The sequence below is a fragment of the Dryobates pubescens genome, chromosome 10, assembly GCF_014839835.1.
Source record: "Dryobates pubescens isolate bDryPub1 chromosome 10, bDryPub1.pri, whole genome shotgun sequence".
In the NCBI taxonomy this organism is placed as follows: Eukaryota; Metazoa; Chordata; class Aves; order Piciformes; family Picidae; genus Dryobates; species Dryobates pubescens.
The window spans coordinates 26,615,865-26,642,311 of record NC_071621.1 but is presented as its reverse complement, the minus strand read 5'-3'; the positions used below and the strand labels follow the sequence as shown (position 1 = coordinate 26,642,311).

Genomic DNA, 26,447 nt, shown 5'->3' with positions numbered 1-26,447 from the left:
CTTTCTGCTAATAAATAATTATAGCTGAAGGGTGAAAGTAGGCACAAAAAGTATCAGCCAGGAGTGTAGGAGTGTTTTCCAGAAAGGTGATAGGTAAGATATGGGCTGTTATAAAGTTAGTATGCTGTTGTAATCTTACACTGACTATTTATAGAAGGGACCTGGAGAGACAAGCATAGAACTCTCTGAATTGCATATGCTGCCAACCCATCTCTGAAAATCTACTGTCAACTCCCTGCTATGCTAAGGAGGATGCTGGGCATGTTTGCTTGCTGTTATCTATGGTAAATCTTACATAGTTGAAGCAGCACTTTGTGAAAACAGCACAGCATTCCAGAAATAGCACATCTATTTTCTGCAGCACTCTGTTAAAGTCCCCTAGGCCATCACCAATGTGTACAGTAGCTTTTGTACAATTAAACAACCAGGATCTGCTCAGTTTTTCAAAGAACATTAGCTACTAAGTATTAAAATGCAGGCTCCTACTTTATAAGTGTGCTTTAATGATTCCAGCTTCTTTTTTATGAGTAATGTGTTTGAATAAATCCAAGGCAGTCACCTTTCACCCCTGCATTTTCTGTTAAGGACTGTGCCTGTGAATCTCATGGAAAGCCTTATGCCCTGGAGCACGCATCAGCCCTGGTTCACAGCCTCTAGGACAGGGCTATCCTCATTCTACCCATGCAAGTGGCTGGCCCTTAGCAAGCTGCAGCAGAAAATACTGCACCCAAGATAAAGCAGTCTGTCCCAACAGCATCACAGATATTTTGGATCAAAATGTGTATAAATACCTGAGGGGTGGGTGTCAAGTGGAGGGGGCCAAGCTGTTTTTGGTGGTGCACAGTAATAAGACAAGAAGCAACAGGCTCAAACTTGAACATAGAAGATTTCACCTCAACATGAGGAGAAACTTTACAGTGAGGGTGATGGAGCACTAGAACGGGCTGTCCAGGGGAGTTGTGGAGTCTCCTTCTCTGGAGACTTTCAAAACCTACCTGGATGCATTCCTGTGCAGACTACCCTAAGTGATCCTGCTTTGGCAGGGGGGTTGGACCTGATGATCTCTTGAGGTCCCTTCCAACCTCCAATACACTGTGACACTGTGAAATGCACTGCAACTCCCTCTCCAGCACAGGAGATGGAAAGAAGATGAAATTTAATAGAGACTGGGAACAAATTGTGCTCAGATAAAGAGATAAATTTTTATTTTAGGGCAGAAATCAGGGCTACCGATTACATTCAGGAAGTCAGGTACCAATCCTCTGCTTCTAAAATCCAAGGTACACGTTTTAATTCAAAACACATTGAGAAAATACTCAAACTGAAATTACTCTAGGATCCTAAAGAGTGATTTGCAACTATCTGAAATAATCTTTGCATGATGTCAAAATGTTATTAAAAGAAGTAAAAACTATTATGAGGAATAATGTGGTTCACAATAAACCTTCCAGGTGTTGAGGCACCTAACTGTATTATTTTTCTGTAGTCTTCCAAAAATCAGTAAACTATTAAGACTTGCAGTAAAATATCACATGGCCATAGGGTAAAAATGCATCATTAGGAAGAAAAAAATCCTCACACATTTCAGGATGGAAGCTTGGCAGCATAACTAAACCCAAGCTGCACTTAAGCAATTTCTACATAGCCAAAAGGACAATATTCTCCGCAGAGCAAATATGTACTACAGTATGGTGGCTGGAGACAGGAAAACACACTTGTGGTTTGGTTTGCTTCCAAGGGTTTTTTGTTTTATTTTTAACAAACAGCTGCAAGGTGTTTACTCTGAAAATCTAGCACAGGGGCAAAACTCCTCATTGGTATCAATTAGCACCACACGTTTTGGTGATATTTTGCCTGTTTCCACCAGTAAAGAATTTAGCGCATGTTACTTAAATCGTGTTGAAAAGCTCTTGCAGTGTGGGTGTCCTCCAGGCCTGCTATATACAGTTCTGCTAACAATCAACAAATTCAAAGTGTTTTGGTCCAGGGGAGATTGGTTTGAGGGAGGACATGTTCATATGCAGAAACCAACAAAACCTTTTCTGAACTTTGGAAGAATTGATCCTCTGTTCCCCACAGCACTTCCCACTTGTTTTACTGAGTGACATAGCAGCATCACCTTGAGTTGCACCAGAGAAATGCCATCATAGGCATTTTCTACCCAAACAAAGATTTTGCTGTTTAGAAGGAAAAAAAACAAAAACCAAACAACCAAACATCAGGAAGGGAACAAAAAAAAAGGGGGGGGGGGGGGGAGGAAAAGGCCAGAACTGAATGACCAAGCACTGCAGTCCTGCACCATGATTGTCAGGGCTTTCAGGAGCTTTCTGTAGCCTGCAGTCTGGAGGCTCTGCCTACCTTTGTCAATTCCACTCTAGTTCCTTCTTACCCATTCCACAGAAGCATACCAGAGAGCACTCTGGGAACTCAGTTTCACCCATGTCCCTCTAGGAGGATCCAGTATTATTTTAGTAGTCTGAAGGGATAAGGTTTCTGCCCTTCCTTAAGTTTTTGGCAGAAGCGGTAATCACAATTGAGACATTTAATCCCACTTAATCACAGCTAGGTAATTTTAAAGCCTAGCTCAATTCCATTGATTTTGTGTTGCCTCGTGGACAAAACTAACCTTTCCTTCAAAAGGAGGTTTCAGGTATCTTCTTGCAAACTGTATTGCAAGAGTTCAGGGCAGGTCATGTAACAGCCAGGAATTCTGGACTACCAAAAATAGCCAGGACATGTTGCAGACCTTTGCGAAACAGGTCAAGCATGGCTGTTAGTGAGCCTCCATGCATCTGCCTACCTAATGGTCTGCACCTACATATTACATGGGCGAGAATAAGGCACTTTTGTGTCCCTTTTAACAGGGAAACAGCATTTTCTAGGTGGCTGCCTAGCTTTATTGACTGTCAGTCACATCACTTAGTTATCAGGTAATATCAAGGGGCCTGCTCAAGGTCTCTCAACATTTCTTGCTCAACAGTCATTCCACTTTAGCCCCCCCATTTTCCCATTCTTTAATAAGTAACTCAGTTAGGCTCTTCCCTTCCACAGCTCATGTCACCTGCATAGAGTCTGCAGTTGGGTGACAACAGGTTTTCAGGAAGGCAAATGCATTGAACAAACACAGTGCAAGACTTCAAATGTGCGGCCAGGTAAAGCAAACCTGGAATCCACCAGCCGCTATTCCCTGATTGCCCTTTTGCAGGAGAAAACTTGCTGATTGTAAACAAAGTAATCACAGAGAAGGTGGCCTATAAATAGCTGCAAGTACTGCCTTTAAAAGATAAGCCCCTTCACCACACTTTATCCTCCCACAAGCTGCAGCTCTCATTGCAGCCACTGCTGTTTGTCCTTGGTTCTATCCCCACGACTGTGGGAGACTGTGGAGCGAACTCCACAAAGCTCCACTGCAGACATGAAGGAAGGATCTGGCCAGCCTTGTATTGGCCTAAGTTTTTAAGGATCCCTTCCCTGTGAGAGACAACTGATATGGATGCCACAGGGAAGAAGGGATTGTGACTTCACTGTACCTGCCCCAGCTGTAACAGAAACAAAGCTGGCTTTGGCTTGCCTCAAGGGCTTTAAACCATATTTTGATACTAGTACTACAGCACAGGAATTATCCTATTACAGGGAAGAGATTACTTGATATGCCTGCCGCTGTCGGCTACTGTAAGTGTAATGACCCACATTCCTTATGAACAGCCAGCAGACAAAGTAGCTGCAGCCACATGCACCTGTTTGCTCTCCTACAACTGCCTACATAGTCAATGAGATTTTCACATAGCAACTCGGGCAGGTTAGTCAGAGGGTTCTATTCCACCAGTGATCTGAGCTGAGGGCAAAAGCTGTTAGAGGATTCCAGACATCTCTGCAGCTGATGGTGATGGAGAAGCAGGCACAGACCCTTTACCTGCAGCCTGGAGAAGGGGAAACGCAAGAGCCTTTCACACAATGACATTCCCATGTTTATTTGGGCCTTTAATATGCCAGAAGAGCTTGCCCATGTCTGATTAGTGTCCTCCTTGCAGAAACTTGACACACCACCTACTGGAAAACCTGTCCTGCTCTTGGACAACAAAAGTGAGGGGAACGAGTGTGAGGTTGCTTAGTCCAAGGGGCTCAGAGACCAAATGTGTGACAAAATACTGGATGTTTTTATTGTGAGAACATGCAGTTGGAAAGGAAGATGGATGAAAGCACTTCAGCTCTGCTTATTCATTCAGGCAAAGGTCTTTAACATTCTTTGCATTTTCTAAACAATCCTGCCATGAAGACCTAGGATGCACTCAGGTGTACTTAGATACCTACTCCTGTTGAATGCAGTCAGTGTTCAGTGCATGGTCTCCCAATAGAGTGCACAGGGATCTGAATCAGCACGCTCATCTCAATACTTACAGCCACTTTCAGGTAGAAAATAGCACAGGCTGAACCTGGATGTGTCAGAACGTGACATGCAAAAATAATCCTGGGAACAGCTGTTGGTCTTTTCCCTCTCAAGTGCTTTTACTATTTATCTACAGAGCCAAGATCACTCCTGTGAATACAAGGGATTTCGTCCCAGGAATATTGCATGTCCTTCTGCACAATGGCCCAGCTTCAACTGTAGGAGAGAGAAGGAAAGCCTTCACCCACTCCAAACACCCTCTGCTTTAGTAGTTACATCACTCTTCCAGGAAGCAGAGGATGGATTGCATAAGTAGGCAAAACGCTGAACCTCATGATTAAATTCTATTGAAAGCACACTGATTTCAAGGTCAAAGAGCAGTGGTGGTCTGTGGAGACCTTCCTAAGAAGCAGCTTAGAAACACCTACCACAGCTTACGCCAAGCTTGCTAGATGGCACAAACCTTGGTTACAACATAAAACATGATCTCTCCCTGACAAAATACCCAGTGAGACAGACTCCTTCCCACTTCAGCCCTGATATTGCATACTTGAAAACCACTGCTCTAAATAATTATTTAAAACACTTCAGAAAACTGGAATCAGCCAGAAGTTTAAGAGAGAGCAACATTTGCAACTGTTTTTGTGAGGGTATTGCTCTTGCCCAGGTAGGTGAAACAGGGTTTGTAGACTAGTGGATGGAGCTTCTCAGGAGCCTTTCACAAAGCAGTGTTTATTCTCATCCTAAAGTCAAAGCACAGTACTATACCAGCTACCAGGAAGCAAATTAACTTTATTCCCTCAGAAACTAGGACAGACACAAACCTGTTCAGTGCTGCCAACTGTCATGCTTTACTGGGATGTGCACAAGCACAACTCTAGATGTTTAGGGAGCAATCTGTTCAGTAGAAGAATCACTAAAGAACAAAGGGACTCAGGAGGTCAGGAAGCTACTGAAATGATGTTTATAAAGTTGTGGGTTTAGATTCAGGTACTGAAATTATTCCCATGTCTTGTCCTTGATGCCTGTTGTCCTTCATTTGATATAGCCCCTTAAGACATGGGCACAGAAGAACTCTAAAGACAGACTGCTATTCCTGTGATGTGATTAAAAACTCCTTCACCAGCAGTTTTGCACACCACGAGGAAGCAACTGGACTAGGATAACCAATGCTGTATGAGTTAGGCAGAGAGTTCAATGTGTATTTTGTGCTGGCTGTTGCCAGAGGTGAGAGCACCAGAGGCTGCACATCAGCCTGCACATCATTAGAGGCTTTCTGCTTATTTACACAAGATAAATGGTCACATAGCAGTCTGATCGAGTTGGTCTGTGATTTCCTCAGGTATGCTGCTGCCCAAACTGCTTGGCCAGACTGTCATTTGGCAGAGATTTTATTGTCTAAAACTCGGGGATACGCCATGACTGGACAACAGCTGCATTCTGCCATTCCTCAAAGCCTAATCCAAAAAGCCCCCAAAATGAGCTGCAGCCAAAACCAGATGTGGACAGTGAGAAATCTGGACAAGCGGAGCCCTGCACTCATCCCAATATGCAGTGCCCCCTTGCCGCCTTCATCTTAGAACTGTCACAAATCTGTCCTAAGGGGAATCAGCTTAAAGCGCCAGTGTTAAACTGTTAGTCATTTATTGTAAAATTAATCCCCCATTTAAACTCCAATCCCTCCAAAGCCCTGGTTCCAAGCTTTTCTTCTTGTTACCTCTAGTCCTTTTCATTAAAAGGGCAGCATATCTCTGAGAGCTGCAGCTCATTTCACTCTCCAGATGTACAAACATCGCTGTAAGCCAGTTTGTATGTCAGAAATGAAGAACTGATGGGTTTTATCAAAAACAAACATATGCACACATACTCACACACGCTCACACACAAAACAGAACAGAAAAAAAACACAGCAGGGGGACAGGAATGCAAATCTCTGAGTAAAAAGGCCATTTGAGGCCTCAGAAAGTTCACTTTGTTCCTTGTTAACAGTTAATAAAATTTTATCCCCGGCTATTACTACATAAAAATAACTTCTGCGTTCAAGCACATGGTTTAAGGAAACAATACTCCAGTGTCATAATTAGCTCAAATCAAGCATGAATTAGAAATAATATAAAAAAATAACAACTTCATAGACTCACATAATCATAGAATGGTTTGGGTTGGAACTGGTACAATACTGTCACAAGTTGCCTTAATTGCATGCAGTTCCATTAAAAAGGAAGAGCAATTTGATACCACACAGTGTCTTGAAAAAAACACACACTATTTTTCCACACGTGACACACTGAAGGAAGAAACCTGGGAAATTTCTCAGACAGAGATTTCTGCTCATTCAGATAGAATACATAGAATAAACCAGGTTGGAAGAGACCTTCAAGATCATCGCGTCCAACCCATCAACCAATCCAACACCACCTAAACAACTAACCCATGGCACCAAGCACCCCATCAAGCCTTCTCTTGAACACCTCCAATGACGGCGACTCCACCACCTCCCCAGGCAGCCCATTCCAATGGGCAATCCCATTGATTAAGCATAAAATCATAAAACATCACAATTTTTCTTGAAATGGAAAATCTCTGAAAAAAACCCTGATCACAACATTCAAAGCTGAATTAAATTTAAGAATTGAACCCAGAGTTAAACAACTTTTCACTTGCTTCGCTGACTGAGTCCTTAGGAACAGGATTTTCCCTCCATCTTGACAATTAGAAATGTGATTTTTATAACCACATGACTCCTGCAGCTGAAGCTTCATGGAAAAAGCTCTGAAATAAGATAAGATGAGTTAATCCCTCACATTGAGAAACTCTGTTTTGTGGGATTTTGCCTGTATCCTTCCTTTCTTTCACAAAATAAGTCTTCTGTACTCTTGAGTGTATTAGAGTCTCCCAGCTAAAGGATGGTTAGAATAAGGAGTAGAGAACACAGGGCTGTTCCCAAGGTGCTGTCATTTTGATTTTCACCTTGGGGAACCACTCTGACAATAGCGACAGTCCTTGTGCTTCCCAAAAACCCACACGTGCTGTGGCTTCAGAAAGACTGCCTTGCAAGGACTTCCATCCATGGCATGCTTCTTCCTAAGGGTGGATGAAAGCTTTTAAGAGCCCTCATCTCTTGCGACCACACCATGTGGGGGCTGAGGATAGAGGGGAAGGCTTTAGAAATGTTGCTTTGCATGCCTAGTATTAGCTACCTGTCCCCTCGCCACCTGAGCAGGCCTCTCACAAGCCATGGGATGTTGAGTGAGGGCCACACCAGGGAGTAACCCTTAGCCAAGGCCTTGGCTTGCCTGACAGCTATTTCTGCCTCAGACACTGTAAATATTCTCCTGCAGCACATAGCACCAGATTCAAAGTGACTTGTTACGCCATTATCCTCTCCCGCTACCTCTCTTTTGCAGCCTGTAAGGGAACCATCTCCCACCCAAACTACAACACTTGCATTTGAAACGGAAGTACACTGGGACAGCATCTGGCCATGCCACCTCCTGTCCTGGTCTTGAGACGATCTGCCCCTGAAACCAGCACAGTTGGTGGTGTGTGAAAACCCCATCAAGTCTTCTCCTAAACACCTCCAGTGATGGTGACTCCACCACCTCCCTGGGCAGCACACTCCAATGGCCAGTCACTCTTTCTGTGCAGCCTAAACCTCCCCTGCTGCAGCTTGAGACTGTGTCCTCTTGTTCTGCTGCTTGTTGCCTGGGAGAAGAGACCAGCTCCCACCTGGCTACAACCTCCCATCAGGTAGTTGGAGACAGCAATAAGGTCTCCCCTGAGCCTCCTCCAGGCTAAGCAACCCCAGCTCCCTCAGCCTCTCCTCATAGGGCTTGTGCTCCAAACCCGTCACCAGCTGCTTTGTTGCCCTTCTCTGGACACGTTCCAGCAAGTCAGCATCTTTCCTAAACCGAGGGGCCCAGAACTGGACACAAGCCTCAAAGTGTGGCCTAACCAGTGCTGAGTACAGGGTCACAATGACCTCCCTGCTCCCTGCTGGCCACACTATTCCTAATCCAGGCCAGGATGCCTTTGGCCTTCTTGGGCCCCTGGGCACACTGCTGGCTCATGTTCAGCCTACTATCAACCAGTACCCCCAGGTCCCTTTCTGCCTGGCCACCCTCCAGCCACTCCGACCCCAGCCTGTAGCGCTGCATGGGGTTTTTGTGGTCAATGTGTAGAACCCAGAGGCTGCCTGAGGACAATATTTGCCTCCGCTGTAATGGCTCAGGGCATATCTGTCCATAAAGGTCTCATGCTGCAACAATCAGTAAAATGGTTGTGGGGCATGACGGGGTGACAGGCACTCCATCTTGATGCCCCAGTACTGTACTGAGCTGCTGAGCCTCACCAACCAAATGTGCCTTGTAGAGATTATTTTGCTAGGCAAAATTATTTGCTACCATGGAAACAACTGAAGAATGAGCAAAATGATTACAGCTGAAATACCTACTTAACAAGTTAGTTACTCTCAATGAACTTTTATTCTCTTCCTCTCCACAATTGGATTTGCCTCAAACACCAAATACTCATCTTCCCTATGAAAAACAGACAGTTAAGGCCTTCTGGCAATTTACATTTATTAAAAGTCATTATTTTAGCCTTCATCTAGTCACATTGCTTGGATCATCCATGTATCTTCTGACTAAAACCCTGAAAACACAATGTCCAAGACTTTGGGAACACTCTGTATTTGACTAGTGCCAAGTGGAATGCATTACTAGATTACACATATGATCTTCATTATCTGGGATATTTAGCATTTGGCATGGGACCCTTGCAAGATAACATGCCAGAATCACTTACTGTATGTGCACTGGGAGAAGGAAGAGCAGCCTCTCTGTGAATGGCATAACAGTGTTTCACATACAAAAGAGAGGAAAAAAAAACCACCTTGGAAACTCATTAAATCCTCAGGTTTTACCTTTAATTTTTTCAGTCATAAAAGTCACGTAATAAAATTGGGTGGGGGTGACTTTTTAGGTATTTTCTTTTTGGGCTCTTTAAAGATTTGTTTATAAAACCTTTTAAAACTCATGCTTAATTCCTTTTTAAAACAGCCCCAGCTCTAGCTTTCACCAAAATAACATCATAAACATGCTTCACACTGTAATAAAGAGCAGCTTCATTCCCGATATTTTAACACCTTTAGTGTGCAGACACACATATCTATAAATGGTCACAGAGAGTCAGAAACTGTGAAATTATATTAATAAGTTTCAGCATGTAAAAATATCACTTTCAAAAATCTGATGAGATAGGCATGAGGAAAGTGGAAGCCGCCAGCGATTGCAGCACAGAATTTGGCTGTCTGTGAAAATCCGAGAAGTGAGCAGAAGTCCAGCAGTGCAGAGCAGAAACTTGGTAGCTTGGGCTTTGTCACATGTGAAAATTGTTTTGTGGGACAGCAGAACAAAGGCTGAAAATCTGGCTTCAAACAAGCCTTTATTATTCTGTATCAATTATTTTGAGATTACAAGACAGATATTTCTGTCTCAAGCCTATAATTTGTGTTGCACTGAAGTGTATCATTAAGTAAGTTGTGCAGTTTTCATTAAAGGACATCAGGAAAATGTAAGAGCAAAATTACAACTGTGGAACAGGTCCAGGGCCAAATATAACTAACTTGAATCCTTTGCTGATTTCATACACATTAATGGAATTAACAATCAAACTTATTTCCCTGCATTTTAGTACCAGCCAAGAAAAATATCAAAAGCTTACTTTTACAATGCATGTCTAGAATAACTTTGCCCAGAGTGTTTCCAAAGAGGACATCTGATCATGTGAAAGAGTCATTACATGGCTATTTACCACTGTTTTGTGAGGAAAGAGAAGCTGCACAGAAAAAAATGCAAGAGAAGAAAGAAGGATGTAATGAATAGTCTGCATATTTTCATGTCCTTGGAAGCAAGGGCCCAAATTCCACTATAGTATCTGTACTATTTACTATGTTCCTCTGCAGTTACAGTCAAATGAGGCAGGGACTACATCTGTGCACCACTGTGTCATACAGCCATCCCAGAATTCTTCTGTAGGCTAAGTATCTTTTAACTCATTTTATATAACTGACACGGCAAGGCAAGATTTATAAGGAAGGTTTAATTTTCATTAAACCAAGGGATATACCTGCAGAAAAAGAAGACAAGCTTTTAAGCTGACAAGACTTTCATATGTGCTTCTCTTTTAGGACTGAAGAAGAATAGAATAGAATAGAATAGAATAGAATAGAATAGAATAGAATAGAATAGAATAGAATAGAATAGAATAGAATAGAATAGAATAGAATAGAATAGAATAGAATAGAATAGAATAGACCAGACCAGACCAGACCAGACCAGACCAGGTTGGAAGAAACCAAGACCAGCGCGTCGGACCCGTCATCCAACACCATCTAATCAACTAAACCATGCAACCAAGCACTCCATCAAGTCTTCTCCTAAACACCTCCAGTGATGGTGACTCCACCACCTCTCCAGGCAGCCCATTCCAATGAGCAATCACTCTCTTTATGAAGAATTTCTTCCTAACATCCAGTCTAAACCTCCCCTGGTGCAGCTTGAGACTGTGTCCTCTTGTTCTGGTGCTGGTTGCCTGGGAGAAGAGACCAACATCCGTCTGTCTACAATCTCCCTTCAGGTAGCTGGAGACAGCAATAAGGTCTCCCCTGAGCCTCCTCTTCTCCAGGCTAAGCAACCCCAGCTCCCTCAGCCTTTCCTTATAGGGCTTGTGTTCCAAACCCCTCACCAGCTTTGTTGCCCTTCTCTGGACTCGTTCCAGCAAGTCAACATCTTTCCTAAACTGAGGGGCCCAGAACTGGACACAGAAGACAAACAAGCATCTGCTTTTTCCAGTTAGATCATCTTACCTCACATCTTTGTGCCATCACAACTACAAACATGCTACCCTTAAAAAACCATAACCCTCTGAATGCTAAATAGTCTTCTCCACATGTCACAATGGTTTCTTTGAATCAATATAATTAATACACTTTAAAATGCCCTACAATAAGTTTGTCCAAAGTGGGTACCACCACATCTTATGAAAGTGCCCTGTATATAAACCAGACACCTGATATATAAAGCAGTATAACAGTACAAGCTGACTTGTGTTTCTAAGTATTTCCTGCCCTTTTAAACTTTGCACTTGTTCATTAATTTCAAGCAATATTGAGGTGAGCCAGCTGCTGAGGTGAGAGGATTCATATAAATCCCTCACAGATGTTTGCTAACTTCAGATAGGAGCTTTATTATCTACAAGTCATTAATCAACCATTAACAAGTAAGTGTTACGGAGTCCCAGTATTAAGGTTCACTGCCAGAGGAGAATAATGGATTTTACAGGCTGGCTGTGTCTACGAGAAGAGGAACTAAGAGCTGAGACAGGTCTGAGATAAAACATTTGGAGAAGCTTAAAACACGTGCGAAGTCATTTTGTGGCTCTTCAGCTTGTCTTAAGAGAAAGTGCTTCACAAGAGTTAAGCATTCACATGAGAGACCAAGTAGAAAGTTCAGGCTCATCCATCAGTTTGGTGACGAAAAGGAATGCGTTTTGCACAGACAAGGAAGTCAGGCACAGGTGAGAATTACTGCTTCTGTGAACAATAATTAACACCATCCAAAGTGTTACCTTCCAACTGATAGACACCGAATCTACAGTATCACCTGCTCTAGCTCCAGGGTCCTCAGACGTCATCCAATACCTTTCACCAATGCCTCAGACTTCAGTTCAAAACAACAGGGACAAATAAGTTGTTGCATGCCACAGGCAGAGGACAGAGGTAACTGAGGCAGTATCCATCAGCAAGTGAAAGCAGCAGGGTCCATTGGGTAGGTGAAGCATTGCCTTTACTGCAGAACAAGGTAAAGTACTCCTTCAGTCCTCTCCACCACATAGTTTCTAACAATTGGCTTTACCAAAAAAATCCTTCCACAAACCAGATCTGGAAATAATTCTGATCTGGGTTATACAAGCAAGAGATATTTACACTTAAGAAAGCATATAATTCTTTGGTGAAAATATACATACTGAGTGTGTCTCCTCCCACTCAGGGGCTCTCCAGCTATGGCAAATTTCTGCTACTTACAGAGCAGGCAACAGAGCAAGCAAACAAAAGTAGAATTGAAGAAAAATGTTCATATCTGAACCCTAGCAGGCAAATGACAGAAGATGAAAATACAAGTATCAAATATAGTTCATTCTCTTAATATCTAGCAGCAACAGTTAAAACAGCTTGAAGGGAAGACATTATAGAACAATAGAACAATAGAATAAACCAGGTTGGAAGAGACCTTCAAGATCATCACGTCCAACCCATCAACCAATCCAACCTGAAGCCCAAGGGCTGAGAGGTCACATCTCTCATCCTCTGTACTCTGCACTTACTGCTACTCACTCATAGTCAGAGTTCACCTCTAATTTCACAACCTCAGTTATGAATGTGTCATCGATGCCTAAAAGGTGGTATCATAATTATCACAGTATCACAGTATCACCAAGGTTGGAAGAGACCTTGAGGATCATCGAGTCCAACCTGTAAGCCTAGATACAAATCTAATGAAGAAATAACAGCAAGTGAAGAATAAATACAGTAGTGCAGACAATCTAAACTATTTCAGTATTCTCATGAAGTAGTTACAAAATACCCATTCAGCTTACTCTAAACACCTGGAAACAAAGTCAAAGAGAGGCCACAGAAGAAATTTTAGAGACAGAACCAGAACACATGTTGCTGGCTCTCAGTCCTAGGCTCATGCCACTAGACTACACAAAAAGGTGCAAATGCCTTTAGGAATTCATTTCTAAGTTGCCTCTTTTATGTCATAGCCAGCAAAAAGACCTGCAAGTAGTTTCAACTCATTTTCCTTTCCTATTTTGAAGCTCTGATCTTTTCACAGAGCACTTTCACAGGTTTCTGAAATACTGTAGGATTCTGCATGACGACAAATACGAAATCAGGCATTGGTTAGATTAAACACACAGAAAATGCCAAAATTCACATACTGATTTTTTTAACACACCACAGAGTCGGAAAAAGTATTCCTTACAAAGCAGTATTTTAATTTCCCTCAATAATGTTTCTTCATAAAGAGCTCCGCTCAGCTGGAAGCATCAACAGCCTACCAGATGGTTCGCTTCTCGATAAACACTTAAGTTGTCTGAGTTTAAAGTCTAATGAACTGTAGGGCAGGAAGACAAAAGTTATATATGTGGAGTGGTTCAAAAGGCAGGTCAGGGCTGGGGCTGCCAGAAGACTAGCTCCATAGAAACTCCCATTTCTATGGTAGCTTTAGGTTGGGGTAGGGAGGGAACAGCTGGCAGAAGATGAGAAAACGTTCTGAATGCTTCACACCAACACACACCCACATACGCAGCCTCACAAGTGGCTAATGCTGGGTGGGAGAAGGCTATGACCATCAGAGCCTGGCCCACAGCATTGTCCTAAACCAGAAGGTGCTTACAGAGCCACAGAGAGTTTGTGCCATGCAGCAGTTCATGACAGAAACTTAGCTCAAATTAAACTCTACAGTTCCTCAACAACCAGTCCTAAGTTATGCATGTCATCACCTAAGTGTACAAGGCAAAAAGTAGGAAACATTTATCATCTTCTGTGCATGCCATCTTCCACAGCAGGCAATCACAAGTAGCCACAAATTAATTAGAACTGAGCAGCCCAAATGCTGCATGTCTGATTGCTAATTGAATCATAGAATCACAGCATGGTAGAGGTTGGAAGGGACCTCCAGAGATCAGCTAGTCCAGCCCCACTGCTAATACAGGTATGCCTAGATCACGTTACACAGAAACATATTCAGGTGTGTTTTGAAAGTCTCCAGAGAAGGAGAGACTACACAACCTCTGCCTCTCTGGGCCTCTCTGGGCAGCCTGTTCCAGTGCTCCATTACCCTCAAAGTAAAGAAGTTTCTTCTTAAATTCAAGTGAAACCTGCAGAGCAGCTCTGCTTGCCCATTTGGGTGTAGACAGATTAGTGTGTTACCACTGGGGAAACCCCCTCTAGCAGATCAGACAGTGTCTGGGCTGGGTCTATCACATCTTTCAGCAGCCTTTATAGCTGCACAGCTACAAAGCAGCCTGAATTGTGTTTTTGCAACCTGGTGTGGACAATAGCTCAACAATATTTCAAGTTGAAGACTGAGAAACGGCAGAACGGTATAGACAGAAAAACACATTGACTCACCTTGAGACTGATCTAGATCTGTTTAGTGCTTTGACAAAGATCAAAGATGGTGCAGACTGGCGTCTTTGGGCCAAACTCTTCATTTTCTGATTGAAAAGAGAAAACAAAATGAAATAGTAAGTGAAATTCTGAACAATAACTGCATGACACAGACCCGTCACAGCCGGACTCCAATTTCAGACCACAGGAAAAAAGGCTGAGTTATTGCCCTCAGAAACCCTGGAGGAAGAAAAGGGTTGTAAAGTATGGCATACTGAGAAAAACAGGAGCACAATCAGAAAGCCAGTGATAAAGAAAAGTTGATAATTTGGGTCTACATACAGATACCTGCACACATGGAATAAATACCTGCAGTTTGTTCTCAATCACTTTTTGCCCCCTAGTAATCTATTGTACTTTAAATGTATCAAATAATCAGACAGTGGTTCAAATTTCAAATGCTTCATATACTTCTGTGTCAGGTCTGACATTTACCACAAATTAAGCTTTAGATTTGCCCACCCAACTGTACATGCTAGATTGGGCTGCCTGTTTTTTTACAGATCTTCAGAAATGAAGGCATTTTCCTTCCCTGCTAATCTAGTTGGAGCATTACATCTTGTCCCTCAATAGTCAAAAATGACATTATTTTTCATTCCTGACTGTGTATGGGACAAAATATGAAAGTGAGAAAGGACAGTTCTAAGCACAGAACTAGGAAGTGAATGGGCAGAAAGAGACACTCAAAGACAGAGAATGCAGCAGGAAACAAAACCCAAACAGACAACAAAATGACGAAGCATAGGGAAGAGATGAAAATGACAGTAGCTAGCAAGGGAGCATGGATTCTCACTGATTGAAGTTGAATATTACCATAAAAAAAAAAAACAACAGGACTGTTTTCCCTGAAGGTAGAAATTGTCAAATATTTCCCTGAACACAAGTGTATTCATCACTGTAACCTCTCCCACCCACAGCCAGAAGCAGGACTCAGGAGTCGTGGCCTTAACTTTGGAGCTGTTCTTTAGAACCGGTTGCGCAGCCTGCTGCCAAGGTGCATGACCTCTCCTCTCACTGCCCCTCCAGCAGAAGGGTGGTTGTTACCTTATTTAGCTCAAATATTTTTTCAGAACAAACTGGTGAACAAAAGCACTGCAGATGAACTCCTCCTGAAACCCTGACAGGAAAGTATCCAATGCTGGAGCAGTCCCTTAAACCAGCCTGGTAACTGCTGAGAGCAGTCAGACAAGTGAACCTGTGACAGTCATGAAGTCTCTGTTCTCAGCTAATGGCAAAGCAAGACTTTTTTCCTTTATACTAAAAATATCCACTGACTACCAGGAGTGGATATGTTAGGGAACATCTGATTCTTCTGCCAATGTATGCGCTGGACATGGCACACGTTTTGTTTGGGCAGATGCACAGTGTGCTCCCCTCAGTGAAAGGGGATTCTGCAGTATCATGGGCTTTAGTGAAGTGCATTTCTTTTACTCATCACAGTGCATTTCTTGTGTCATTTGTTTGATTCCCCTCTTATTTAGGGAGAGCATGATTGTTTTGTCAGATACTTAGTTACAGCTATTGCACAGCAACTGTTACAAATTCACCTGTCAATTCACCTTTAAAAATTATCCCTTCCTCCCTCTTTCTTTCTTAAAACAATAAGCTTCTCAAGACTGATAAATTAAGCCTGGGAGCATTTAGTTGTCTTCTGCCTGATCAGAAATAAAAGCCTGCTTTTGCTAGTTTTGAGGGGAAAAAAACAACTACACTAAATTTTTCTAGTGAAAGAGATCAGTTGTCTCACTTCTAGCAAATCTGTGAAGCTTTTTTAGCATTTTAAAAAGCAGCATATCTACAAACATGAAAGCAAAAATAGACCTGTGTAACAATGCAGTCTAACATCCTACAGAAGGCAAGTCACAGATTTCCTCCAACCAGCATTTTTTTGTAGGAGTTTATATATGGCATCCACTACCAATTGGAAATTTACTGCAAGTCTAATTATTAGGTAGGTGGCTTTAGGGGGTGGCTAGAAGTAGAGCATCTCAGCTCCTGTGAACACAGTGGAGGTTTGATTATGTTTTCAAAGAGATCTTAAATCCTTTGGTTTCTCAGCTCTCATAAGGAAGCGACTAAAAAAAATGCAGCACTTTATAATCTCAACGATGGGAAATTTTTTCATGCTTGGTTTAACAACATTGAATAGTGCCTGTGGCAGTGAGATTCCAGTCGACTTAAATATCTGAGGACCAAGGTAAAGATTAAGACTATGACAACTTTAACAAGAGCTTAAATGACTGGCAGAGAGTCATAGAAAAATTCAAGTTGGAGGAGACACCAGGAGGTTTTTGGTTCAGCCTTTGTAGACCTGCTGAAAACAGGATCCTTTCAAGTAGGATGCTCCAGACTGCCTTCAGTTCAGATCTGTATTGACTCGAAGGATGAGATTCCACAGCCTCTACAGGCAACTCCTTAATACAGACCTAAGTTATTAAGCAAAGCTTATAAAAATAGAGCCTTAAAGCAGAAAAAGATCACCAATGAGATTTGGAAAAGGCAATTTTTCAGAGTAGAAGTGGGAAGAGTCAGGTCAGCTGTATGCAAACATTACACAGAGACATTCACTACAAATATAAACGTGTTTGTTGGCGGTTTGAGGGGTTTTTGCCATGTGCAGAGTTCAGGAAGAGAAAATAAATGACCATCATGATAACTGGAATTGATTTACTTTGAGAACGAAGAGGACAAAACAATTTTTGGCTAAGCTGGACCCAGACGCTTGGTCTCCTTAGTTTCACTCTGCATTTACATGTGCAGAAATGTCACCCTGGCAGTGGAGAGAAAAGGAGATGCATCCTGGACAGCTGTAGTGAAAACAGATGTTTGGGGGCAAAAGGAGATGCAGTGACCAATTATCTAAGCGTGGGACACAGAGAAGAATTTCTCAATACGTGTCCCACATCGTAACCTCCCATTTTTCTCATGTAAATATTACAGGGGTCAACAAAGAGAAATCCTCATATTTGCTTTCTGAGTCACACCCGTGTGAAATGTATCATAAAATCAGTATCCATAATGAATGTTTACAGTGTGCCAGATGCAAAGATCATAATCTTGTATCAGTCAGGACCAACTGGAGTGATTTTTGCCTTCCTCATGTTCAAAAGCTTCAGTTCTTGCCCATCTCCCCTCTGATTCAGGTTTAACTTCATACTTTCAGCATTTTTGGGGGTGGTTGTCTTGACTCCTTTTTTAACAGAAACAAAACCTTTTGCCTTTTCAGTTGTTGGACTGGTGGTACACTTTAGTATTTGGCTAATTTCTCATCTGTTATAAACAGACATAAGGCTATAGCTTTCAAAAGAATGAATTTACAGCAGATAATGATCAGACCTACACTCTGAATCACTGTTTTGTAAACTGTGATTGTAGGTGGTTTATGAGCAGATCAGCCCACCATGCTGAGGACAGTAACCTTGTAAACCAACTTTGAAAATATGCTGTCTCTCCTCAGGAATCAGAATCCCTATGGATTGCAGCAAAACTTTCACAAATATCTCACAAGTAATTGGCTGGAGGAAAAACAAAAATCTATTGCTAGCTGCCAGTATTCAATTAAATTTTTTTTCTCACAGTTGAAATGGCATGGAATTATGGAACTTATGGAACTTAGTATCTTGCCAAATTATCATAATAATCCCCATTCTGTGGGAAAGGTAACACAGAACAGCACCTGCATGACATCCCCCCAAAAAATGGAACTGAAGATAAAGCACTCTCTCAAACTGTGGGTATAGATCAAGCTTAGAAAGAAAATGGTAGAGCATGAATTAAATAAAGAGTATGTGAAAAAAAAAAAAAAGAAGTGGTATTTAGTATTTCTTTTGTGATGCCAAGTAAGTAGCAGATATACAACATTTATGATATTTTCAAGTATCTAGAGAAGAGAAGATCCACACAGTAAGTTGATATCCTGCTGCAAAGGTGTAGGAGGTCGAAGCAGGCAGCCTAATGCAGGGACTGTGTGCTGTGATTCCCTAGGAGCACACTGCTCATGGTGCCCGACTGATAAGATGGTCAGAGACATGCAGGAGGGTTTCTCTCACCCAACCTCAGACTTGCACACCTGAGCTATTATCTCTCTGTTCCTTTTGTAGTCAACAGAGAGAAAAGGATACATTAGTACATAGTTCATCTTGTCCTAGAAGTACTGTTTTCCTCTACTGACTGCTAAAAAAAACCTAAGGCAACCAAGAAAATGGAATTAATCAGATCAACCCTCTCCCTGCTGTCTGACAAAGGACAAGGAAAAGACAAATTTGTGAGCTCAGTAACATGGGGAACAATTGTCTTCTCACAAAGTAGTTTGAGCTCAGGATGAAAAGATGAAATTACTTGATGTCTATTTAAAAGATTCATATAAGGAAGAGTAGAAAAATACATTACTTTCCTGACTGACAGGTGAACACAGCACAAATGCCTCCTTACCAATGTGCAGACACCCCTGCAAAAGCCTCCCTAGAGATGAAAGGATTTCAGGCTCCCGGCTCCAGAAGTGGGTCAAGGCTGGGACATCTGCCTGGGTCATTTAACTGGGTGACAGGGACAACACTCAGATGTGCTGATACCGTGAGCTGAGGATTGCACTCAAGTGGCTAAGCACTCCCTTACACTGCCTTATTTTTCTAATGAAAGGAAGTCTGGTTTTAACAAAGTCTACTATTTGAAATCATTTCAGTCAACCCTAACCCTAGTGGGGCATTTTACCCACGCAAACTCTCTTTCTTTTCTGAGCAACAAAACCTACCTGTGGCACACATTTTTGGTTTAGCCAGACATGAACCAAAGCAGAGAACAGAATCATTTAGCAAAAACTGTAAGGCAAAGTTCAACTAACTGCCTAACAATCAAAAAAACTCTCAGCACCTAGCAGTTAATTTTCCAGGAGCACTAGGCATTTCTCTTTCCCCTGTGTGACTGGGCTACTTAGGAGAGGCAAAAATTAATTTTTTCCTACATGCTATAACCCAGTATTTGTTAGACTTACAGGATATGGTTGTCTAAAAATACCACAAATAACAAGAATCTCATACTTTGGTAAAGCAAAAAAATGGCTCTATACTGACCTGTAACATTCCTGAGCCCTTATAAACAGGGTGAGAAGATGACTGCTTTTGAACTGCTGGCTCAGGCAGCAGAGTTGTCTAGGTCCCACAGAGAGCCCATTTACTATAAGGCTGAGCAGGTGACAAAACTATGTGCTTTCGTTTATGCTGGCAGAATACTTCTACTTATAAGGATTTACCTAAAAAGAAAGCCATTTTTGGATAGATAATCAAGGAGAAAACAATTGCAGGGGCCCAAGAGGAAAAAGCTATCAATAGAGTGGATGCAAAAGCACATTACCATGGAAGAGCAGCACAGCAAAGACAGATGCTTGGAGGCCATCTCAGAGTAGACAGAGAAATGGATGATTGAAACTGGGAGCAAAAGGTATTCTACCAATTACCTCCCAAAAGCTACAAATCTTTCACACCACTGATATGGATGTCTTTAAAAAGATCTCACCCATCTACATCAAAAGATGGAGATGTGGAAGACTACTAAATCTGTGGAAGAAGGGAGCATTGAATATGTTGCCTGAGTCCTACTGTCAGCTGCACTGCATCCCCAATGCTCAGACTAGCAACTCTGTTTGTGGTGGTTTTGATGAAACGGGACATAAAGCAGGAAGGTTAACACATGGACACAATTCTCCCCCAGTGTCTGCACAGCAAGGCTTTCTCAGAAGCAGCTTACAGGTGAGAGAGAGAGGAGATTCTTCCCACTCCACATGGATACTTCAAGTAGCATTAAGTAAACAGGTGACAATCTGGTATATACAGTTCTTGGGTATTAGATCTCACACGATCTGCCAAGTCCCTCTCTTTGCTGCTGCCACCAAGAGGGACGAAAAAAGAACCCCACAACAAAGCAAGATTAGGAAACTCAAGAACTAGAACACATTGCTTCGTGTATTAATTTTAAGTTTCTCTTGGGGACAGACAGAGGAAGCATTGCTAATGCTAGCTCATAGTTAAAGCAGCACTAGGAGGTACATCGCAACAGTAAGTTATCATAAGCCAGCACAGCCTGCCAAGGTGATTTCAACTTAAAGACCAACTATGTGGATGATTTCAATAAAATAGGGGCATTTTCAGTACTCATCAGAGGTAAATTTCTACAGGACATGTCTGTGGGATGACAGGAACTGTACATCACTTTACTGAACAGTGACAGAATTGTTCCTGAAGAGCCAAGATTCCCAGCACTAACCGGTGTGGTTTGGGAAGCAACACACCAGATCCTCAGCCAGGATCATAGTCAACAGAACAGGGAGGAAGAAGAAATCTTTGCTTAAGGAGCTTTATGTTAAAAACCATATACATAAGAGCAAATACATGATTAATCTTTGTAGAGTAAGACAAGCAGTAAAGGGATGAAGGTTATGTATGACTACCTTTACTCTTCCAATGCTGTTAATTTGTTTGAATTTTATCCATTTATTACACAACTGGGGAACACTTTAAGCCTCCTTTCCATGCCAATAAATGATTGCTGCATTTGTGATAGGAATCATAAAAGAAATGCATTTTTATAGCGATGGGATACCATATTTCAAGTCTCGAAGCAGAAACACTATTTCGCTTACTGTACAAAAATGGTTAATTTTTTTGCACACATTGCATGAGTAAATATTAAAAATTGCCAGGCCTCTGAAGCATTATAAGTAGTTACTTGAAATCTTCAAGGAGGTAGCAAAAAAATCCTAAGAGTTACATTGCCTTGTGTAAAATATTCAGGGTTGGAATCCAGCCCACTAAGAAGAGTGAGGTAAAACACCAGGAAGTTATAAATACAATCAAATGACGACAGCTGCTACTGCTGACACAGTTACCCTGGCATAAAAGATGTCTCTGCTGCATTGTTTGTTTTGATAAATTTGTAGAAATAAGCTCCATCAGTATAATCACCCTTACTCATGTTACTTCAATCCACTTCAGAGTTGCATCAATTTACTGGTATTGGTTACTGAACTAAGCAGTCAGGACAAAATTTCTCTGTAGGTCAACTGCACATAGTCCAGTGACTCCAAGAAGTCCAGCCATGGAAGGAATCTGGCCCAGACTTTCCAAAAAGCATTAACTGAAACACTGCATTTCAATGTCACCTTTTAGCAGGGTGTCTTCAATGCCTTGTAAGCATTAGAGAGAACCTCCCAGTGTCTGTGAGGTAGGTTAGCAGTTCAGATCACTTCGCACGCCAAGAAAAGGAAAGGAAATTAGTTTCCGGGAAAGTAGTTTAAACGGTCACACAAAATACATAGAGAATTCCTACACAATTTCTGTCTCTTGGTCCTTTGATGTGATGTAGCATGTGATCCTTTAGCCAAGGAGAAGATAAAGTAGGAGTTCAGACAACCACAGAACAATGTAGTAAATCTCAGCTAAATACATTTTGTCTGAGAAAGGTATAGTCATGATAATAAAACGGAAGAAAGGTTCAGTGGTCAGCATCCCATATCTGGGGGTATTTGTGCCAGAGAGTAATTTATGTTAAGTGCATATGTGAAACAAAATTGTTGAACTTGACATGCTGTGTCACCAGTACCAAAACTGACTTCTTGCCAACATATTTTTCCATTTAACCAACACAAGCCATGTAATCTCCCCAGTAGTAAAGAAGAATGTCTGTATTGTGGAAAAATACAATGCTTTGGCAAGGACTGGAAGACAAAACAGAGATGTATATAGAGTCCATAGGACTCAAGTAGCAAATATATATGTATATATCTGAACTGTCACTGAGATCCAGGCAACATTACAACTAGAGTATTGTTGTACATGCATAAAGGTAGGCATCTTCTTCCCCAGACAGGCACATAGAGATGGCATGTCTCAAGGGAGCACCGCTACTGTGGACAAGCAGTTGAGTGTTTGGCTGGATGTTGGTTGCTGTCTATGTTGACGGTGGGTGGTGTGAAAAGCTGCCATATGGTGCATGGCCAAGCCAGGGTCTCAAGCTGCTTCTCTGCAGGAGGATTTCTATCTGGACCCCTGCTGCATAGAATCATACAATCAATAAGGTTGGAAAAGACCTCAAAGATCATCAAGTCCAACCTGTCACTCAACACCTCATGACTATTAAACCATGGCACCAAGTGCCACATCCAATCTCCTCTTGAGCACCTCCAGGGATGGGGCTCCACCACCTCCCTGGGCAGCACATTCCAATGGCTAACAACTCTCTCAGTGAAGACCTTTCTCCTCACCTCGAGGCTAAACTTCCCCTGGTACAGCTTAAGACTGTGTCCTCTTGTTCTGGTACTGGTTGCCTGGGAGAAGAGACCAACCCCCACCTGGCTACAACCACCCTTCAGGTAGTTGTAAAGAGCAGTAAGGTCTCCTCTGAGCCTCCTCTTCTCCAGGCTAAGCAATCCCAGCTCCCTCAGACTCTCTTCATAGGGCTTGTGCTCCAAACCCCTCACCAGCTTTGTTGCTCTTCTCTGGACATGTTCAAGAGTCTCAATGTCCTTCTTAAATTAAGGGGCCCAGAACTGGACACAGGACTCAAGGTGTGGCCTAAGCAGTGCTGAGTACAGGGGCACAATGACTTCCCTGCTCCTGCTGGCCACACCATTCTTGATGCATGCCAGGATGCCATTGGCTTTCTTGGCCACCTGGGCACACTGCTGGCTCATGTTCATCCATCTGTCAATCAGTACCCCCACATCCCTTCCTGTTTAGTTGCTCTCCAGCCACTTTGACCCCAGCCTGTAGCACTGCAAGGGGTTGTTGTGGCCAAAGTGCAGCACCTGGCACTGGGACTTGTTAAATGCCATCCTGTTGGACTCTGCCCATCTGTCCAGCCGGTCAAGGTCCCTCTGGAGAGCCCTTCTACCCTCTAACTGATCAACACCTGCTCCCAACTTGGTGTCATCTGCAAATTTACTGCTGACTGACTCAATCCCCTCAACCAGATCATCAATAAAGATATTGGACAGGATGGGACCCAGAACTGATCCCTGCGGGACACCACTAGTCATTGGCTGCCAGCTGGATGTGGCACCATTCACCACCACTCTGTGGGCATGGCCCTCCAGCCAGTTCCTAACCCAGCACAGAGTGCTGCTGTCCAAGCCACGGGCATGTGCCTCCACATTGAGGAATTCCAACAGGACTACCAAGATCTGTAAAATATAATATCCTTGCTCCCTTGTCAACACTGGCAAAACAAGGTCTGTGTTCCTTCAACTGTGGGCTCTTTGGAGCAGGAATAGGAAACACAAGTGCTACCATTCATATTTGTCTTCAGAATGCTGAATCATTAATTAAAACTTGTAAGAAAATACTCTTCATCTTCATAGTACTTGAGCATCACAGCTGTGGCAGGTTGGAAGGTACGTGGTACTTTGTCTTCAGCAAGAATGAAAGAAATGGTAAAAAAAATACCTAAGCCATACTTTCAGACATCTCAAGTTAGATCACAGTACTTAGGGTGAGAACCTGCTCCATCACTTTGTCCAGCTAGGCAGCAGAAGGTACTCTGCCACTTCATGTGGGTATATCACACTCTCTTCAGAAATTGATCAGGTATTAACTGCAGCAAAGTGTGATAGAAATCTTGGCCGAACACTCTCCAGGCAACCATTTCACTGTTGGCAGCACCTGCCATGAGATGAGGTCCCCAGGGCTGCAGTCAGGCTGAAGCACTACATGCCTTAGTGGGGACACAGTACACACAGACACATCCTATAGAAATGAAAAGCATTTCTCCCCACTCTGAAGAGACACTTAGGAAGGGAGGGACCAGGGCTCCTTTCCACACCACTGTGCCATGGTCAGCAAAGCCCTAACCAGCAGCAAGACTGGACACAAACTCAGCCACCAGTACATGCTAAATTCATGCCACCAAGCAGACAGATGTAAGTAAAGCACACCATAACCTGGCCAGTCATTCTAATCCTGCCAGCCTATTTGGCAGTCAGCACTGTGAACCTCTAAACACAAGGCGATGCATAGATTTAAATGTCATTGTGAGGCAAAATTAGTAAGGTAGGAAGGTACCAGCATTGCTTTGGGTAGAAAAGCACTACAGCACTTGAAAAGCCAAAGGGAAGGAGGGGAAAAAAGAAAAAAAAAGAAAAAAGGGGGGAAAAAAGGGGAAAAAAGAGTTCCTGTTTTACACAGTGGGAAGAATGTGGTTATTGCAGCTCATTTGTTACAGCTAAGTATGAGGCAGAAAAATGCACTTGGCTATACACAAAAGTGAGCATCTTGCACTTGATCGTGTCAGATGCTGCAAAGCAATTTGACACATGAAACAGATTTTACAACCAATTTTGAAGATGCAATAACGCTCTTTGATTGTGATATACTTAGCGAGCGCAAGGTGCTTCTTCGGGAAGCTGCTCTTACATTGCTCTTGTTCAAAGCACGTGCCAGAGAAACCAGCAAAGCCCCTCAGCTCCAGCAAACCCTTCCCTTGCTCCCCACAGACACATGCAGCAGATCCCTCTCAGCGCCCCCGGATAATCGTTTTGCAAACCTCCCCCCCAGCTCTCTCTGATACCCACCCAGCAAAACCTTCAGACATTCATCCAGCAAAGCGCCTCTTTAGGTCTCCCCAGGACATCCATACAGCAAACCCCCTTATCTCCGCAACGGATTCATGCAGCAAACCTCCCCATCTCGCCGGGAAATCCAAGCAGCAGAGCCCCTTGGCTCCACCGACCACCACCCAGCAAACCCTTCCCTAGCTTCCCGGGATACCTACCCTGCAGCGCTCCTTACCTACCCCGGACATCCAGACAGCAGCCTCCCTTTGCTCCCGAGATATCCGTGAACAAACTCCCTTTAGGTCCCTGGGTTATCCACTCGGCACAGCCCCGTGAGTTCCACCGGGCATCGCCGCATCCCCGACTCCCTGGAGCGACCCTTTCCCGCGGACATCCCCAGCCCCAGCTCCCCCAGCAGCTCCTCCCCGGCCAGCTGCCCTGGAGGCGGCGGCTCAGGACCCAGGGCGATGGAACTGTGAGGTGTCCGGTGGGAAAGCGCTGCTCCGCGGGGGGCTCCGGGGTTTGGGGGGCTTCTTCCCGCGGGGTCTCCAGGGAGGGGAGCCTCACCTTCTTGCTATCGACGGCGGCGAAGCCCCTGCCCTCGCCGCTCACCGAGGACGAGCGGCTCGGCCCGAGGTGCTCCTGTTGCGGGGACATCACGTCCATGCAGCCCCACGCCGCCGCCCTGCCGCCGCGGGGACACCCGCGCCGCCGCCCGCACCATGGACAGGGCGCGCCGCGCCGCGCCACTCCCCCTGCGGCCACGCCTCCACCCGGGGACACGCCTAGGACAGGAGCTCCGCTTGCGAGGCCACGCCCCCCCAGCGGGTCCGCGCCCCGCTCCGTGGGAGCGGGCGGGGAAAACGCGCCACGCGCGTGCGCCGCCACCGCGAGTCAGGGGCTGGGGAGAGAGCGCTCGTGCTGGGGAGGGGGCGCGCGGCCTCGTCCCGCGCCTGCGCGCGCTGCTGCGGTGGGGAGGCGGGGCGCTCGCAGCGGGACCGGCGGGGCGGGGGCGTGGGCACGGGCACGGGCTGTGTGCTGGTGGGGTGCAGGGGGGCCCCGGGGCGCGGCGTGGGTGTTGTGGGGTCCCGCGGCTGGGGTGGGCGTTTCCGGGTTTCAGATGTTGGCAGAGTGTTGCGTGATCCCAGGACTGAGGCCGGTGTTGCGCTGCGCCAGGATTACCCTCCCCTACCACCTCCCTGCAGAAGGCAGGTCAGCACGACTCATGGTCCTCTCCAGACCCCATGGGATGGTCCCCATTTGAGGAGCAAGCAGCAGGTTGG

General features: G+C 43.9%; 1 protein-coding gene across 1 annotated transcript in view; it reads right to left on the bottom strand.

Annotated features, from left to right (window-relative positions):
- Positions 1 to 25,936, bottom strand: part of ARHGAP20 (Rho GTPase activating protein 20) — a 70,746-nt gene extending 44,810 nt beyond the window's left edge. Inside the window, exons 1-2 of the mRNA XM_054164747.1 lie at positions 25,732 to 25,936; positions 14,586 to 14,671 (exon numbers count right to left, since the gene is read on the bottom strand). Of these exons, the coding sequence (XP_054020722.1) occupies positions 14,586 to 14,671; positions 25,732 to 25,830 (185 nt within the window). The 5' untranslated portion in view covers positions 25,831 to 25,936. The remainder of the gene's footprint in view (positions 1 to 14,585; positions 14,672 to 25,731) is intronic.
- Positions 25,937 to 26,447: the final 511 nt, after the last annotated feature.